This window comes from Nematostella vectensis, chromosome 13 (assembly GCF_932526225.1).
Source record: "Nematostella vectensis chromosome 13, jaNemVect1.1, whole genome shotgun sequence".
Taxonomy (NCBI): Eukaryota; Metazoa; Cnidaria; class Anthozoa; order Actiniaria; family Edwardsiidae; genus Nematostella; species Nematostella vectensis.
In genome coordinates, this window is record NC_064046.1 from 651,590 (window position 1) to 668,683 (window position 17,094).

Here is a 17,094-nt window from a genome sequence, read left to right on the forward strand (position 1 = left end):
TGAAATCAATATACAAATCAGCCGACTGAGAAGCCTATGGTGTGGACACGAAAAATGGACTATATGAAACTCGCGCATGCGCTAAAAAACACAGATCAGCATAAAATCAAAATACAAATCAGCCGACTGGGAAACCTGTGGTATGGACACGAAAAATCGCATCCTTTATATGAAACTCGCGCATGCGCTAAAAAGACCGCTGATCTGCATGAAATAAAAATACAAATCAACCGACTGGCTAGCCTGTGGTGGGGACACGAAAAATCATATGCGATACCAAGATTAGACTTGCTCTCCGGTCGCTCCGCTCCCTCCGAGCAAAAACTCTGAATCCGTCCTTTTAAACCCACAAAACTTCCTCAACTTTCTAAACTTAATTTTTTTTTTCTACCTTTGGTAGTTTATATGGAACCAAATATTCTATTTCGATAAGAAAATCCGATACGTCTTGACAGTTCGACGGCTGAGCGACAACTGGAGGTGTCGCTGCCCTGGGCAGGCTTCTTTTATAGCGCGGTTTCGCGTTTAAACGCACTTTTCACATCTTCCCATCGCTTACTGTCGATGAAGGACGATGCAGTCCTTACGTGTATTCGCCACCGGTCACCCATCCACCAAGTAACCACGCCTGGTTGTGCTTAACTTCGCTTACTTAGAAGAACGCGGCCAACCTCACTTAATTCCACAACGTCGTAACAGTCGTCTAGGGTTTGACCCCCCCCCCCCCTCCCCCCGAGGTTAACACACGACTCGCGAAGGCTATAGTTAATGATCTTTTCTTGACGGGCCGCAGAATTCTGGAGCAATATCCCACTTAACTGCTGATGGTGATAGGTAATGATTTTTTTGCAGACGAGTGTTACGACTATATGGAAACCAGGCTGTCAATCATTCATTCATTGCTTAGCAACCCAAGGGAGTGCAAACCAGGGTACTATAGTCATCGATATGTAAAAGTGCTGAATTTATTTCTCTCATGATCAAGAGAAAAAAGGAAAATATTTTATAGCTGGTTTTTCGTCGATATATAAAATTGCTTAATATCTTTCTCTCAAAACAGACTTGGCGTTAATTTTATTTGTGACGACCTTTTTAACGAACTAGAATCTAGTGTTTTGTACATGTTTACACTGGTCTATAGCCCGTAAGTTCCCAAGATGCCATGCAGCCGATCATCACCTATTTTTTTATTTAGAAGAAAAATACAATTGCTATTTAACATTAGTTTTATGCAGGTTGATATATGATGAGAGGATCATGTGGTGCTTGGGTCCTGCTCACGTGACTTGAGAACATAAAGTGGTGTCTTTCTCGTTGAAGATCGTAGTGCATCATGGGAGAATCACTTTGGTGTTTTGGTCCTGCTCACGTGACTTGAGAACATAAAGTGGTGTCTTTCTCGTTGAAGATCGTAGTGCATCATGGGAGAATCACGTGGTGTTTTGGTCCTGCTCACGTGTCTTGAGAACATAAAGTGGTGTCTTACTCTCGGAGATCGTTGTGCATGATGGGAGGATCACGTGGTGTTTAGGTCCAGGTCACGTGTTTTGAGGGCCTAGTGGTGTCGACAGGTCCATCTCTTCCTCCACGTGTTGGGAGTTCTTCTTTGATACGTTATCCTCAGGAAAGCGTATACAACTGAAAAAATGACACCTCCTTTATAAAACCGAATTAATGAATCATCCATCATCAAATCAACTTTCTGGAATGGTGTAACTAGAAAGACGAGACAAGCCGGTAGGCGTAGAAAAAAAGTAGGTTGTCTATGTAGACGATTTGGACAGGGGGAAGTTAAAGTTTTATGAAGTATGCCACGAGGTTGAAATGGTATGTTTACGCCCCCTGTGTAAACAGATAGTAGTTTTGCTGATGTTTTGAGCGGTAGCCCTTCGCCAGTGCAAACGAGCTTTCTTCTTATACAATTTCAGCCTTGTGTTGATTTATTTCCCTAATTCTATCAGACCTAGGCAGATCACCTAGTTATTCAGGTTACAACGTTCCACACTTTCATTTAAACCTGATACAGTCTATACTTTCTTTATTTTGATTGACATGAAGATTTCCTGAAGTCGAACTTGGAATGGTCAAAGTTGTTTAAAATTACCCGTTTTCGTGTCCTTTATCATTCTTACCTTAAAATCACGAACGGAATGAACATGATAGCGGCGCTGAGGAAGAAAACAAACCCAGGCATACCAAACCGCATGGACTCGGGATAAATGGTGTTGAACAACAGGGTACCCGACAGCTCCATGAGGGTCTGGATTACTGTTATCGAGGCAAACAGGCTCCCTGTGGACAAAAAGGGAGTGAGGAGAGCTGGGGCCGTACGGCGACGGCGCCAGTGCTGAAAAGCGCAAGAATAGTTACAGTATCGCGCGGTTAAACCAGCCTCCTGGTTTTGAAATGGCGGCTTTTTACCGGCGAACTGTCATATTTTGGCGAATGCTAAGAAAACTAGGGCAAAGCTAAGGCTATAATTTTCTTTATGACTCCCTCATGATTACCCAGATCTGTCTCTTTCACACAGTATGGTTTTAATGATGTATACTAAGTCAAAACAGCGACTGAAGAGACTGAAGTCAGTATATTTACTCGAACGATTCAACACTATGATTGTTTGTTTTCGCCAGAGCACTCGCATTGACAGGACCGAAAAAATTAAATTAAATTCTGTTTCTTTATATAGATAACTACAGGTCAGATTTCAGAGGGATTGTTTGGGTATTTTTAGTCATTGGAGGGGGAGGGGGAGGGGGGTTCACAGATTTCTTCTATTTGTAGGCGCCATTTTCTTTCATGTCCTTTTTGTAAAGTTTAAGCACTATTGGGGGGGGGGGGGTATGCATAATTCCAACGAACATCACTACACAGCACCTTAGTTATAAATTTCTTCCCTCCATCCCCCACCACCCCCTCCCTGATAACCACGTTTAAAAATATTGCCGAAAAAGTAAGAAAAACATCCGGTGACTTCCAGCAGTTAAGTCCAAGTAGCCTCACCTTGTTCCTCAGGTCCTACTATAGTAGCCTCACCTTGTTCGTCAGGTCCTACTATAGTAGCCTCACCTTGTTCGTCAGGTCCTTCTATTGTAGCCTCACCTTGTTCGTCTGGTCCTACTATTGTAGCCTCACCTTGTTCGTTGGGTCCTACTATAGTAGCCTCACCTTGTTCTTCGGGTCCTTCTATTGTAGCCTCACCTTGTTCGTTGGGTCCTACTATAGTAGCCTCACCTTGTTCGTCAGGTCCTTCTATTGTAGCCTCACCTTGTTCGTTGGGTCCTACTATAGTAGCCTCACCTTGTTCGTCGGGTCCTACTATAGTAGCCTCACCTTGTTCGTCAGGTCCTACTATTGTAGCCTCACCTTGTTCGTCAGGTCCTACTATAGTAGCCTCATCTGGTTCGTCAGGTCCTACTATAGTAGCCTCACCTTGTTCGTCGGGTCCTACTATAGTAGCCTCACCTTGTTCGTCAGGTCCTACTATAGTAGCCTCACCTTGTTCGTCGGGTCCTACTATTGTAGCCTCACCTTGTTTGTCAGGTCCTACTATAGTAGCCTCACCTTGTTCGTCGGGTCCTACTATAGTAGCCTCACCTGGTTCGTCAGGTCCTACTATTGTAGCCTCACCTTGTTCGTCTGGTCCTACTATAGTAGCCTCACCTTGTTCGTCAGGTCCTACTATAGTAGCCTCACCTTGTTCGTCTGGTCCTACTATTGTAGCCTCACCTTGTTCGTTGGGTCCTACTATAGTAGCCTCATCTGGTTCGTCAGGTCCTACTATTGTAGCCTCACCTTGTTCGTTGGGTCCTACTATAGTAGCCTTATCTGGTTCGTCAGGTCCTACTATTGTAGCCTCACCTTGTTCGTCAGGTCCTACTATAGTAGCCTCACCTTGTTCGTCAGGTCCTACTATAGTAGCCTCATCTGGTTCGTCAGGTCCTACTATTGTAGCCTCACCTTGTTCGTTGGGTCCTACTATTGTAGCCTCACCTTGTTCGTCGGGTCCTACTATAGTAGCCTCACCTTGTTCGTCGGGTCCTACTATAGTAGCCTCACCTTGTTCGTCTGGTCCTACTATTGTAGCCTCACCTTGTTCGTTGGGTCCTACTATAGTAGCCTCATCTGGTTCGTCAGGTCCTACTATTGTAGCCTCACCTTGTTCGTTGGGTCCTACTATAGTAGCCTCATCTGGTTCGTCAGGTCCTACTATTGTAGCCTCACCTTGTTCGTCAGGTCCTACTATAGTAGCCTCACCTTGTTCGTCAGGTCCTACTATAGTAGCCTCATCTGGTTCGTCAGGTCCTACTATTGTAGCCTCACCTTGTTCGTCAGGTCCTACTATTGTAGCCTCATCTGGTTCGTCAGGTCCTACTATTGTAGCCTCACCTTGTTTGTCAGGTCATACTATAGTAGCCTCACCTTGTTCGTCAGGTCCTACTATAGTAGCTTCACCTTGTTCGTCGGGTCCTACTATTGTAGCCTCACCTTGTTCGTCGGGTCCTTCTATTGTAGCCTCACCTTGTTCGTCAGGTCCTACTATAGTTGACATTTTCCCCCAAAGCACTGGAGAGAACATGCCACCAAGAATTCCCACGGCGGGCGCTAAAACACATAAGCGCATTCATTTTGTTTTATCATTAACACAACGAGCAGTACCCATGCCTTTTCTAAAACATGACTTCTTTTAATGAGATTTATGGGTTACTTGAATTTTTTTTACCAAAAAGGATGCATTAATTAGGATGCGTGATAGCTACAATCGCCACAGTTATACCAAGTTTTAAATAACACTTACCAAGAAAAACAATCCACGTCTCGTCCGCGAATCCAATGGTCAGCAGAGTTGCCGCCTGCCCTAGTAACGCAATCCTACACAGGTTGATGTCACTCACTCCACACCACTTCATAGCCTTGAGACCCACGGCGGCCCCAATCCCAAATGACGAAAACTTGTACGCCATAAAATAACCGAGGATACCTGGGCCCCAGCATAGCGGCGTGCGCATGACAAAAAGAGCAAACACGGAAAATGTACCGACGGTGGATAAAAACACGACCCCATAACACGCGATTATCAGCAGAAAATTTCCTCGCCCTATCTTCCGCGTTTTTGTGAATACTTGTATTACGGGCTTGATGTTTCCTAGACTGAAAAAACAGGATTCCCTATTTCTAATACCAACTCTGGACTCTTCAACAAAGAAAATGACGTAGATCAGCGGTATGATCAGCAGGCTCAGCAAAAACCACGTGGTTATCTTGAAACCCAGGTAGTCAATCCAAAGACCGCTGGTCAGTTGACTAAGAGTCGCAGAAATAAAGAAAACCCCTTGAAGAATTGCTGATAAAGAAGATGGAAATGTAAGTTTTAGTGGTAACTCCTTTATGCAGCCACCCTGACATGGGCAAAGTGGCTGCTAAACTGCATTTTAACATATTTACATATCAGGCCTGTACCAAGGATTTTTCTTGGGGGTGGTGGGGGGGGGGGGGGGGGGGTGGGGGTGCGACCTAATTTTTCTGGGGGGTGGGGGGAGTGAGCTTTCTGATAAAATGACCACCCCCGAAAGAACAAAAGTGTTTTTTGTGCCTTTGCGCTATCTACAAGGGACGTTTATTGTCGGATTTGGCTGCAAAAAAGTCTGACTTATGGATTGATGACATACTAAGTTATGCTTTATAGTTTTTCTACAAATAGCACGTCTATTGAGAACCGAAAGTGGACTCTCGGCCGTTGTGGGGGGTGCATTCGCACCCCCTGCCCCCTTCTGCCTTCTGGCCGGGTATGGGCCTGAATATTGCATCTTTTCCTTGTTAACAGTTTTACCGCTTATATCCTTAAAAGCTAACCGAATCAAATCACAGGCAGCCCAAGCTCATTATGTGCACTTTAACGGTCAGAATTCTAAATCAAATTTGTGTTTTTATGAATAAAAATGACTCACCTGTTGATTTGTTTATTACTCGACCGAGTTTGAAGCCATTCGGCAGCAATTACACAGAGAAAAAAAATCCAGTAACCCTGTGAAATCGCTGAATGAGTCATGGTGAGTCATTTGTATTCATAAAAGCACAAATGTGAAGATTTCAAATCCTGACCGTCAAAGTGCATATAATGAGCTTGGGCTGCCTGTGATCAGATGAACGAATAAATTCGTGGAGGATACACCATTACTTACAAAGTCTGAAAGACTTCTGTTTACCCTCCGTTGTGTCAGTGACGTAACATGTTGTAGCCATGGTCATCGTAGCCTCGTTACCAGTAAGGCCATTTACCAGTCCTCCCGCGATCAACACGTACACAGGCAGCTCGAAATACAAGACCAGAAGCAAGACTAGAGTCTCGAGAATGGCTCCGACAAGAGGCGCTATAAGTCCAGGCTTGCGTCCGCGTCGGTCAGTGTACGAACCCGTGAAAGGGACGATGAATGATATGGAGAGGGCCCACACACCGAGGTAATACATGTACAGCTCGGAGGATGCGCTTTGAACCTACAAGTGAAGTTGAAATAAAGCGACCTCAAAAGTACAGCGTGACAATCTGTAAAAAGCGCTCAATCGGCGACTTGGACTAAGAAATCACGTGACACAGAAATGGCTGCGCCCGTCACGCTAGAGAACGACAAAAAAATTCTAGGAAAATAAGACCTTTCTGGTAAAGAAACTTTCCGACTGATTCAAGTTGCTTTCTGTTCTTATTTTGCCGCTAAAAGCAGGAGTTTTCAAACGTTTGAATCCATGTTAGTGTTGAGAAAATGCTTTGAAAGGGCCTTTTGGGGCACCTCCTGTTAAAAATCCTAGCTACGCCATTGTGTGGTGCGTTTCGGCGAAACAAATCCAGATACTTTTGAATTCGTATTAGTATGGACGACCCCTAAGTTATTGTTGTTTTTTTGTTTTTGTTATCTGGAGACTTCCAGCCAATGAAGTAATTCAATATATAGTGGTGGTACATGACATTCCATTAAAGTTTTTATTAATAGGTCAAAAGTTGAATGTTGAGTTTACTATCTTCTATGGCAACCCTATCATAAAAATCAGTTGCGATATGTTTCTTCAGTTGTAAAGAGATCACTTTTCAATATTATCAGATCTTGAACCTATTGGTTTTCATCCATTTTCATGTTGCGTGTGAGTCATGACAATTTTTTTTAAATTAGAGCATTGCATGACAGTAAAATAATAATTCCTTTGGACAGTTAGTTTCAACCCGTAAGTTCTTATAAAAGATTACAAATCAAACCCAACACATTGGAGTGAAAAACCTATGTTAAAACCGAACATATTTTCATGTTAGCGAGGAGGTAGACTACCCAAAACAAAATGATAAAGTTCTGATTAATAATTGATTGTGGCGAAATTATAGCACAGGTAGCCCAGGCAATGTATCTTTAAACCGATGAGAAATAACAGTGTTTGTATTAGAGTGATTCCTAAGCCGGCTATTTGCCGTGTGTTTTGTTGTGAATATCAATAAATTACATACAAACTTACAACACGACTTCTTGTTTTTTTAATGACTAGAGGTTTATAACGGTTTTTTTTTCTTGAAAAGCATATCAGCACCTTTCACCAAGAACAAGGTAGGAGGCGAGCGTAACGACTACATTTCGAATCGGCTCAATATTTTCGGGGGAAAAAAACCCTCGAACTACATTTTTTTAGTCTTCGCAGCCCCCAGCGGTCGGGAGCGCTGTGTGACTCCGACCGCTGGGGGCTTCGAAGGAGACTGCATTTTTTTCTCCCCACGCTAGTTTACAATAGTCATACTTCCAATACTTGCGCGCTTATACGAGACAGGCGCTATTCTACAGCCGCCAGCCTTCCTCGAAATTGCCCGATTTCTCCGCCATAAGTACGTTCGATGTGTGGTAGTTACGCTAGCCTCCTACTTTGTTTCTCTTATGCAGTGGGGAAGTCAGTACCCCCAGCGGCGCGTTTTTTGTCTTCCCCACGTTGTTTGTCCTTCTAACGCGATAGCCTCCCCCTATCCTTGCGCCCGTGCTAGTTACCTCGCTGCATAGAAAAAGTCGAACTCACAGCGGGTCACGAAACGGTCACGAAACTATGAAAGTCAAGGATTGACTTTCACGCGATGTTCTTTTTTTTAGTGCAAATAACATAGCCTTATCATGGAGCAATATGTCGATTTCCCTTTAAAAACGTTCTCACCTCCATTTCGAGCTCGTGGAGCGAAGAGTTTGGAGAAAACCCTCCTCCTCCGCATCCCTCTCCACTCTCCGTGAGGTTGCGATAAGGAAAGCCCTTATCTTCGCTAAAACGATGGTAAACAAACTGCAGCACTGCAAGCAAGCCAAGGAAGTACCAGTATGAATAGAAGAACACGACGGGCTCAACGCCACAGTAGCGGCGCAAACCCTTCATCTTGTCAAGTACAGACATCGCGAGTTTGCTTTTAAGATTATCTTAATTGGGTTACATAGTGATACTGAAAGACGTCAGTTAGGAATGTGTGACGCAGGGGGGGGGGGGGGCATGAAAGTAAACAACAACTAAGAAGGAGTTGATTCGGCAATGACAATGAAAAGTTTTTTATTCTTTTTTTTTGTGTGTGTCTTGGTTTGGCCAAATTGCCGATTTTGAAGCTTTTTAACAAAATGTAGCTTCAAGTATTGTTATTGCAAAAACCTACCAAAGCCTCGTTCTCATGCTAAAAAAACACAGGACCCCCACTTTCTGGTGAACGGCCTATCACCCTTGCGTGACAGAGACACAATTGATCCCTGCGTGACACAATTAACTTTAAAGGAACTACCTCTCCTCGCTAAATACTAACAAACAACTAGAAATAAAACACTGCATCAGATAAGACTTTAATTGAGTACAAAAATCACCTACCCAAAAAGACAAAGCATTAAATACAATTTTGATATTTTTTATTGTAACTACAGTATACAAAGATAAACAACAAATTCATACGAATACTATAGATAATCTAATAATTTCCGTAAAAGCTCTTTGGCATCCTCAAATGACATTTCTTTGCTTTCCCTCTTTCTATAAGTATAGAGTGCAAAGTACAAACACCAGAGATTATTCATATATCTCCACCCCACCCCACCCCAAGTACAGCTCTCCCTCTTCCGCAGAAAAGGCACGAAAAGAGCTTAACACACAATTACCACGCTTTGTTTACAAGAAAGAAAACAATAATAAAAAAAGAGATGATTTGTGAAAAGTAACAATTTTGAAATTAGAAATACTGTATGATTACATACAAGTACATGTCTCTATATTGTACGCAACATTCAATACAGTGGTACTTTTATTAAGCCGCCACCCTTGGATCAGAGACAGTTGCCTGCTTAATGGAGGTTGGTTGCTTAACAGAGGTATATGAAAAATTAGGGAATAACAATTATGTCAGGTTAAATAGAGTAGAGTCACCAAGGCACTGTATTTAAGATGCCAAGTCATTATCCTGCACATTAAACAGCAAGTTAGAATGCAGCATGTCAAGGGAAAATATTTTATTCAATCAACTTCCCAGTTGATCACGTTTTACTTTTATAAGGAGAATTGCAATAAAATTAAAGTATGTAGCTTGTATGCAAAGTATGCCAGTTTGAACATTATCTTTCTTTGTGGCCTGCAAATTGGCATATGTAAATTTCCACACTCTCAATCCACATCCACACTCTCCATCCGTTCCCAGTTGAAGAAGACCACAATCACAGAGATGTCATCACGATACATGCGCACATCTGGATAGGGTATACTAAGTGTAGTGCTTACGGCAACATGGTCATCCCCGCCAAGTGCCTCCCGCACCAAACAAGATGCAGCATTGTTCAAATCGCATGGCAACTCTTGCTCATTGAAAGTGATATCCTGTGGTAGTACCCCCTTTGAAGTGTCCTCCACTTTTTTGCAAACATGTTCTTGAACATAGTGGACGACTTCCTCATTACTTAGCATGTCCCAGAGTCCATCTGTCGCAAGGACCAGGAACTTGTCTGTGCGTTGGAGCTGGTAGGACATAACCTCAGGCTCTGCCGTTAAATATGGGGGTGTGTAGAAGTGTTCTACTTCTGACATGGGGTTTAATGAGCTCTTACTGTAAACTTTGTTCTGTGTTTTCTTGTCCCATTTGAAACGAGCATCTCCAAATGCCCGCAGAGGGGCTAAGCGCCCAAGCAGCCGCTCAAATCTGATAACTGTGGTGCTCTCTTCAGGGGGATGCTGGTTCAGTATTCGTTGCACCTCCTCTGGATTACCTGAAGGGTTAAAATATTAGTTTTATGAGAATTCCTTATACAATGGGGCAAGTCAACGTTGTCTATAAAAAAAAGTTAACAAAATAATTGAAAATTCAATGTCGAAGGCCCCTAAGATGAAGAACACATACATTAAAAAACATGATCAGTGGTTAAAACTCTAAGGCCTAGGGCAAACACCATTCTTTTCATGTGCTGTTAATGCATGCAAATGAACAATAGAATGCATGCATTCGCCTTTGGAATGGCACATTGAAAGAATTGTTTTGTTATAGACCTGAAAATAGGTTTATGCTACCCCATCATTGTCATTGCTCATGCAATAAAATATTGCAATAAAAAATTGAATAATTTCAAATGAGTCACAACAATGCTAATAACATTGTATGTACTGTTTGTCTGGAAGTGATAAACTGTATAGATCTTTAATAATAGTGAAACTGTACAAGCTCAATTTTATTGCACAAATAACAAAATACTATAAGTAAAGAGTTATCTATAGTAATACTATGTACTTGAAATGGGAGTATCCAGACAGACACGGTTTTAAGAGAGCATGTCAGTTTTGATCATTACGAGGATCCTATCATGCTCTACAGCAATTTTTTACGATGCTGTGTGGCTAGCGAAGTTCATGTGAAACAGAAAGTTTTCACATCCTCCATGGCTTACTTTTTAAAATTGTCAAGGCGGTCATGTTTTGCATTGCAAACACTAATAGATTAAATACTATAATTGTCTTGCAATTCTTTATAAAGTATTGGTGGACATTAAAGAACCACTGGGGAATTTGACTTTTTCATACATCTAAACCTACCTGCAGTGTGATCAGAAGAGAGTTGCATCGCAGACCAACACCCGTCCTCACCCTGGACACCCAGCACGGCACGGCAATCACCAGCATTGGCCAGGAATAACTCAGTCCCTTGGATATACGCTACAAGAGCACAGGCCCCAGCATTAGCAGCATCAAAGGCATGGCAACTTGAACCTTCAGGGAGCTTTGACTTACTCTCTTTCACTGCCTCATTTCTAATGTCTTGATCTAAACGGATGTAAGCTTCGCGAATACTTCTAACTGTATTTGAAACAACCTCTTCATGAAGTGCAGAGTACATGTTTTCTGAGTCTCTGCCTTGTGACAAGGAGAGCATTGCCACTTTTTTACCGTGCATTTCTACATGAGCTTCAACCATATCTTGCAGCTCGTAAAAGTACTTATTAAGACTGTTCCGACATGCTGGATCGTTAGCGTAATTATAACAATGGTCTTCGTTTTTGGTTATTGTCAGGTAGTCTGTGAGTTTGGGCATCAAGTCAGGATGTGCCAGAAGAACATGACGATGGAGGAGCGACAACGCGATGTAATCAGGTAACCTCTTGCACACATTATGCGCACAGGCATTACCGCCATGTCCGTCCATCACTCCAAAAAGGTACCCACCATCTTGATGTAGAAGTCGCACCACAAATTTTCGATCTTCCATTGGCTGATTAGAAGCTAACTGATTTGTCTCGTATCTATCTATAATCCCAGTATCAATTTTGCCACTCTTTTCTAATCTACTGATCATAGCATTTACTTCCCCATCTGAAATCATCCATGGTTCTTCTCTCATAGAAGCTGGACTTGTCCTAAATGTTCTACAACAGGAGTTTGTTTTTATTCTTCGATTCAAAAAAGAATTAATCGGTTTGCTTTCCGCAATTAGTGTGGTATCCCTTTTTGTGGAAAATCCATTCTCTGTAAAATGCCAAGCTCGCGATCTACATACCCTAGCATGCTGTTGAGCAACCGATAAAACAACTCCTCTCCTTGCTAGAAAATTTGCCATTTGTAATTCGTTAGGCTAGCATTTCTTTCTTCGTGGTGACGTCTACGTTATCCGGCGTTTTGTCGTCACCTTCACTCATGCATAAATTCGATCTTTCTGCGTCACAAACCCTCGGCATTAATCGACATTGTATGAGAATAACGCGTATCTCACGATCCCGACGTGTCCATGAAGCATTTAGTTAGAGTTACAGGGTGTAAAAGGTCTCCTATGATGCGAAATTATCTTTGTTCCATGGTCGGAACATTGAGCAGTAAACTGTGAGACAAACATAGTCCGCCATATTGGTTCTCGGCCGAGTCCTTTAGTGACGAAATCTTGCGGTAACTTTCGCCACAGGACCCCCGATTAGAATGCGGTCTGTGCGCGAGTTTTTTGCTTTGTTTGACCAGCCAATAAATTTTGCAGATATTTCATTGCTTGCGCGCTCTTCGATTCCCTAAGATTCTGGCCTCATGCACAATAAGCGCAAGGTTGAGTTCTCTTGCGGTCGCTTCCGGTTAATCAGTAACGTCGTAACGCATTGTCCAAACCAACTTTAAAGACCAGAGGAAGCACAGAAAAGACACATAAAAAGATATATATAATTTACGATATTTTTGTCCGTAAAGGAATCCTCGATCTGATCTCCGAACACTTATCGATTCGATCAAGTAGCGATCGACTAGCCCGAGTCCCTCTCATTTTTGTTGTCAGCCCCGAAATACATTTAAAGAATTTCAATTAACCACTCCTTTGTTATTGTTTATCACTGAAAATACAACGATTTATTTGCAAGAAATATACCCATATGCGAATGAAGTTTGGTACGTTATTGACGATATTTGATTGAGAATATCTTGGTTACTCGCTTGAATTAGCCGATGGAAATGGATGCTTTGTGTGACTCGGCACTGATCGGGAGCATAAAATGGCGGCGTGATTGGCCTTCTTTAACAAATACCCTATAGTACTAATCCGCCAAAAAATTCAAACTTCTCATCCCCTGTAGGAAACATTGAATCGCTCGACCAATCGAACAAGTCTCTAGTATTTGTTATAATGACCATGACTCTGACCAACCAGTAAAAGTTTGGTGGCCTAACAGGTTTTCTTCTGATCTCTGCGCATTTATTACTGACAGCTCCATGAATATTTCATTCAAAACCCTGAACAAAAATTTCGCTTAACTGTGGGAGCTTGGGCTATTAATATTGAATTGAGTAATCTTTTGTAAGGGACCTTCTCTCCAAGTGGACAGCAAAGAAACTCTCGTTTGGCCGATATTTTTTTAGTAGTAATGACTTGATATAAAGATATCTCTGGTTGGAATTTTCTGGAAAAAAGGGTTGTCTTTTAGCCAGGATTTCTACATTTTTCTAAAGGTAAGTTTTAAAAGTTAAGTTGGGATGACGTTCGTTAACTTTTAGTGTGATGGCGTCAATCCTAAATACAATTTCTATAATTTCTTGACTGTCTGTTATAAAAACCGATTTCAAATGCCGGAATGTTTCGCTGTGAAAAATGGAAATCGAGACCCTCCATGATGGTGCTTTATGTAAAACCACATCATAAAATCCATGGTAGACATAGCGGCTTTCAAATTTCATCTCTAGTATCAAAACTAAAAACAAACGTTTTCATGACTCATAAGCTTTTATGTCATTTTTTTTTAATCATGTTCGCCTCTCTTTTAAGATAAATGCATTTATTTCCCTATGTAGACTATGGCTATTTGGCTAGAGTGTTTCAAATAGTAGATATATCTATGTTCCCATTTTCGCTAAAAATTCAACAGAAACTTCAGGGCATTCTGGAGTATTTATAAAACCATTCTTCGATAATGTTTTTAAACTATTTTTGTTGAGAAGATATAATAATAAAAGTACGGCAAAATTTATGTTATTTACTGCCTATTAACGGTCAGCTGAATTTTGATTTCCCTATTTTTTTTCTTTAAAACTCCTTTATGTTAAGACTAATGATCCCAATGATCGTATCATTTGTATAGGTATATATTTTTATATCTATATTATATATTTAAAAGATCAAACAAAAGTCAAATTGAAAAAAGTATTTAAATGGCGAAATTGCATAACACTTATTGTTTATCTTTGAAAAATAAGATTACTATAGGGTTTAGGGCATGTCACCATTTCTACCGTACTTGTGATCAAAGGTTTAGACCTTGCTTTTACCGTTATCTTTTCCAGTAAGTCTTTCATTCAGCCACTTTGAAACGACTTTGAAACAGCAGCAGCTATTTTATTCGTTTACAACCAGCAGCTTCTTAGAGAGCAACTTTCAAATTACTATCGCTTGATTAGAGTTTAATAATTGGAGTTTATTTACCCGATATACATGTAAAAAAGAACAAATGGTGGATGGGCTTCTAGGTATATACTTTTCTCCCAAAACAGAATTGATAAAGTATTTGTAATATTTTTTTACAAGATTGTCATGAAAGAGATATCGTTTGCTATGTTTCATCTAGCGAACTTATAGCTAAAATCCTTTTGTGTGAGTACCAAAAAATTCAACAATACGTTTATAAAAAAATATTTTCGAGATTATCATTATAGCAAATAATTTTACTAATCGAGATATTAAATTATCATGGTTTTGTAAGAGTTTACGACCTTTCCCATGAGGTCTGAATGATGCATCCGTGTAAAGAAAGGTCATTTTGTAGTTATACTCCACCATCAGTTAGTGTAAAACGATACAATTGTTAGTCTTGCTGATTTAAAGAAAGTTTGAAGACTGTCTAAACTTCTGTTTACCACTCATAGCTTATAGGTCATTTGTTAAAAAGGTTACTTTGACGTTATGTCCACAAAGGTGTGAACGAAAACTTGTTTTCAGAGCTATAGTTTACTATCTCTCTCAAACATGATCCGGCCCTAACTCTCCATTTCCTATTTGTCTCTATTTAGCAAAGAGACACACGTCGCATTTTGCCAAACCTTAACTAAGATTATTAAGTCTTTAGTAAACTTGACAGCCATAGTCCTCGTTTCGACAAAGACGAAACCTGTTACGAAATAAACACTTAACACTTTTAACTATAACACAAAAAACAGGGAAAGGCTCCCTGCTAAAAGGATTGGCCCTACCAGTTGCTAACACACTAGAATACGGGGACCCTCTTGAATTGTTAGGTGCTACCAGCTCTTCGTGCAAGACCTTTATAAATATTTTAAAAGCTCGACCTTGTTAAAACTTGATCATTTGAAAGTTTGACCGTTATATTTTACTCAGATCACTAAAAAGCAAAAATCTTATTTTCAAAAATTTATTTTTCATTTTCCTTTTTGAGAGATGAGATTGTGCTTTAGTAAGATCGTGCACTGGCCAATATTGTTTTCGTTTATTTTATACGAGTTGTTTAATAAATACAAATTCATTGAATATGTAGAAATCATGGACCGTTCTATTAGCATTACATTTTTTCAACGACACGATAGATATATACCAATGTCTAATTGCTCTCTAAGAATTTACCTCTAAAACAAGACATAAAAAGATTATTTTATTTATATGTTATCCCTGTCAAAGGGAAAGTTTGCCGAATATTACTTTGTGTGGTAGAAATACAATTAAAGGAAATGTTTAGTATAGCGCAAATTAACATCGCGGGACATGATCGAATGCGCTTCACATGTGAATGACTTTACTCGTCAGTGTGTATTTACGGACTGCTTTACGCAGTTTACAACCATAAGTGTGGGGTAGCGTCCCCAGCGGTTCTTTTACGTCCCCAAATACAGGGAAAAGATGTGCGGCGAGAGTTAATGTCCTTATCCAAGTAGACAAGGGGCTCACAGTCCCAAATGTAGAAACCAGTTTTAAACACCTCAAAAACAATTCCAAGTCGACCTGACCTAAAATATCTTTTAACGTAAAAAATGACTTCCTTGCAGACAGTGCACACTTCTATCCTGGGCCGCGGGAGCCTCGGGCCGAGACCATGAGGGCGCTATTACTTTGTCTCTTGCTGCTGTCCACTCCGATTCTCGGAAAAAACAAAGCAAAAGTCAAGTCCAAGAAAAAAGCTGACAAGCCAGGTATGTCCGAAAACGATCAAAACAAAATATGCCTTAGGGGTTTCACAAGCGAAGTAACGTAAAGAAAAGGAAGCTGTGACGTAAGTTGCTCACGAAGCAAGTGTGTAGTGTGAAGGAAAAAGAGAAATTGAAAGTGGAGACGGAAGGAACGGAGCTTTCTTCGCCGCTTCCTTTACTTTCGTATTTTTACGCGCTTTTAAGATCAACATTTTCCCGCTTCATTCACCAAAGAAATGAGCCGGAAAGAAAAGCTTCTTTTATTCTGACTGAATTTCCTTCTTTAATTCTGAATATGCTGTTCTCTCTTTGCCCACAGCACCATTAAAATACTTAGGATGTTTTAAAGACAGCGACCCCCGGGATCTACCACAAAAGGTTCACGGTCCAGGGGGGACTGTTGCCGCGTGTGTCAAAAAATGCAAAGACATGAAATACCGCTTTGCTGGTGTCCAGTTCGCCTATTTGTGCTTCTGTGGTGATCGTCCCGGGAGATTTGGACAGCTACCTGATGAGAGCTGTGACAGTCAGTGCCGTACTCCCGGGGAAACTAAGTGCGGAGGCGAATGGGCGAGCTCTGTCTATGAGACTGGTAAGGTTTTTATGGCCATTAAAAAAAAAAAATACTGACTCGCGTGATTGTGTGCGACTCAGGACGGACGGCGGGGAGGCCCAAACTACCCCTCCCCCCTTACACTTTTCTGGGCAGATGTTTGTGTGTTTTTTTTTTCTTTTACCTAAATATGTATCAAGCGTTACATGTATAAATCGATTGCTTATTCATTTTTAACCCCTTCTAAATGACAACCCCCATAAATCAGCAAAGTTCCTCCTTTTTCTGAATTTACATAGCTTATATTTGATTTTTCAGGGTATGTCCCTGATCGCCTCAAGCCAAAGGCGAACAACATCGCGAAACGACAAAGTACCATGTACGAGGTCCCAGGTAAGGATTTATAGAACACGCAAAGAGAC

The 17,094-nt window shown here is 41.1% G+C and overlaps 3 protein-coding genes across 4 annotated transcripts in view; 1 reads left to right on the forward strand and 2 right to left on the reverse strand.

Annotated features, from left to right (window-relative positions):
* Positions 1 to 1,172: 1,172 nt before the first annotated feature.
* Positions 1,173 to 8,443, reverse strand: LOC116604427 (proton-coupled folate transporter). Its single transcript, XM_032366751.2, has 6 exons — positions 8,176 to 8,443; positions 6,183 to 6,495; positions 4,799 to 5,344; positions 4,522 to 4,605; positions 2,133 to 2,292; positions 1,173 to 1,638 (listed from the first exon to the last, which is right to left on the reverse strand). Exons 1-6 carry the CDS (start codon positions 8,404 to 8,406, stop codon positions 1,539 to 1,541), a joined length of 1,434 nt encoding a protein of 477 aa, XP_032222642.1. The 5' UTR covers positions 8,407 to 8,443; the 3' UTR covers positions 1,173 to 1,538.
* A 375-nt stretch (positions 8,444 to 8,818) lies between these two features.
* On the reverse strand, positions 8,819 to 12,393 carry LOC5521600 (pyruvate dehydrogenase [acetyl-transferring]-phosphatase 2, mitochondrial). The gene is made up of 2 exons (XM_032366750.2): positions 11,059 to 12,393; positions 8,819 to 10,241 (listed from the first exon to the last, which is right to left on the reverse strand). Exons 1-2 carry the CDS (start codon positions 12,074 to 12,076, stop codon positions 9,646 to 9,648), a joined length of 1,614 nt encoding a protein of 537 aa, XP_032222641.1. The 5' UTR covers positions 12,077 to 12,393; the 3' UTR covers positions 8,819 to 9,645.
* Positions 12,394 to 13,256: 863 nt separating this feature from the next.
* LOC5521603 overlaps positions 13,257 to 17,094 on the forward strand; it is a 69,747-nt gene continuing 65,909 nt past the window's right edge. Inside the window, exons 1-4 of one of the 2 annotated variants that reach the window (XM_048720713.1) lie at positions 13,257 to 13,440; positions 15,979 to 16,122; positions 16,439 to 16,711; positions 16,991 to 17,065. In XM_048720713.1, the coding sequence (XP_048576670.1) occupies positions 16,026 to 16,122; positions 16,439 to 16,711; positions 16,991 to 17,065 (445 nt within the window). In that variant the 5' untranslated portion in view covers positions 13,257 to 13,440; positions 15,979 to 16,025. The remainder of the gene's footprint in view (positions 13,441 to 15,978; positions 16,123 to 16,438; positions 16,712 to 16,990; positions 17,066 to 17,094) is intronic. The other variant, XM_048720712.1, reaches the window with a different exon arrangement.

What these genes read in the sequence shown, in the direction of transcription:
- LOC116604427 (XM_032366751.2), bottom strand. Translation starts at nt 8,406, where the DNA reads ATGTCTGTACTTGACAAGATGAAGGGTTTGCGCCGCTACTGTGGCGTT. An exon ending in ACAGAAGTCTTTCAGACTTT is followed by an intron (nt 5,345 to 6,182) that starts GTAAGTAATGGT and finishes CTTCTTTATCAG; the next exon opens with CAATTCTTCAAGGGGTTTTC. An exon ending in ATTCCGTTCGTGATTTTAAG is followed by an intron (nt 1,639 to 2,132) that starts GTAAGAATGATA and finishes TCATTTTTTCAG; the next exon opens with TTGTATACGCTTTCCTGAGG.
- LOC5521600 (XM_032366750.2), bottom strand. Translation starts at nt 12,076, where the DNA reads ATGGCAAATTTTCTAGCAAGGAGAGGAGTTGTTTTATCGGTTGCTCAA. An exon ending in CTCTTCTGATCACACTGCAG is followed by an intron (nt 10,242 to 11,058) that starts GTAGGTTTAGAT and finishes TTAACCCTTCAG; the next exon opens with GTAATCCAGAGGAGGTGCAA.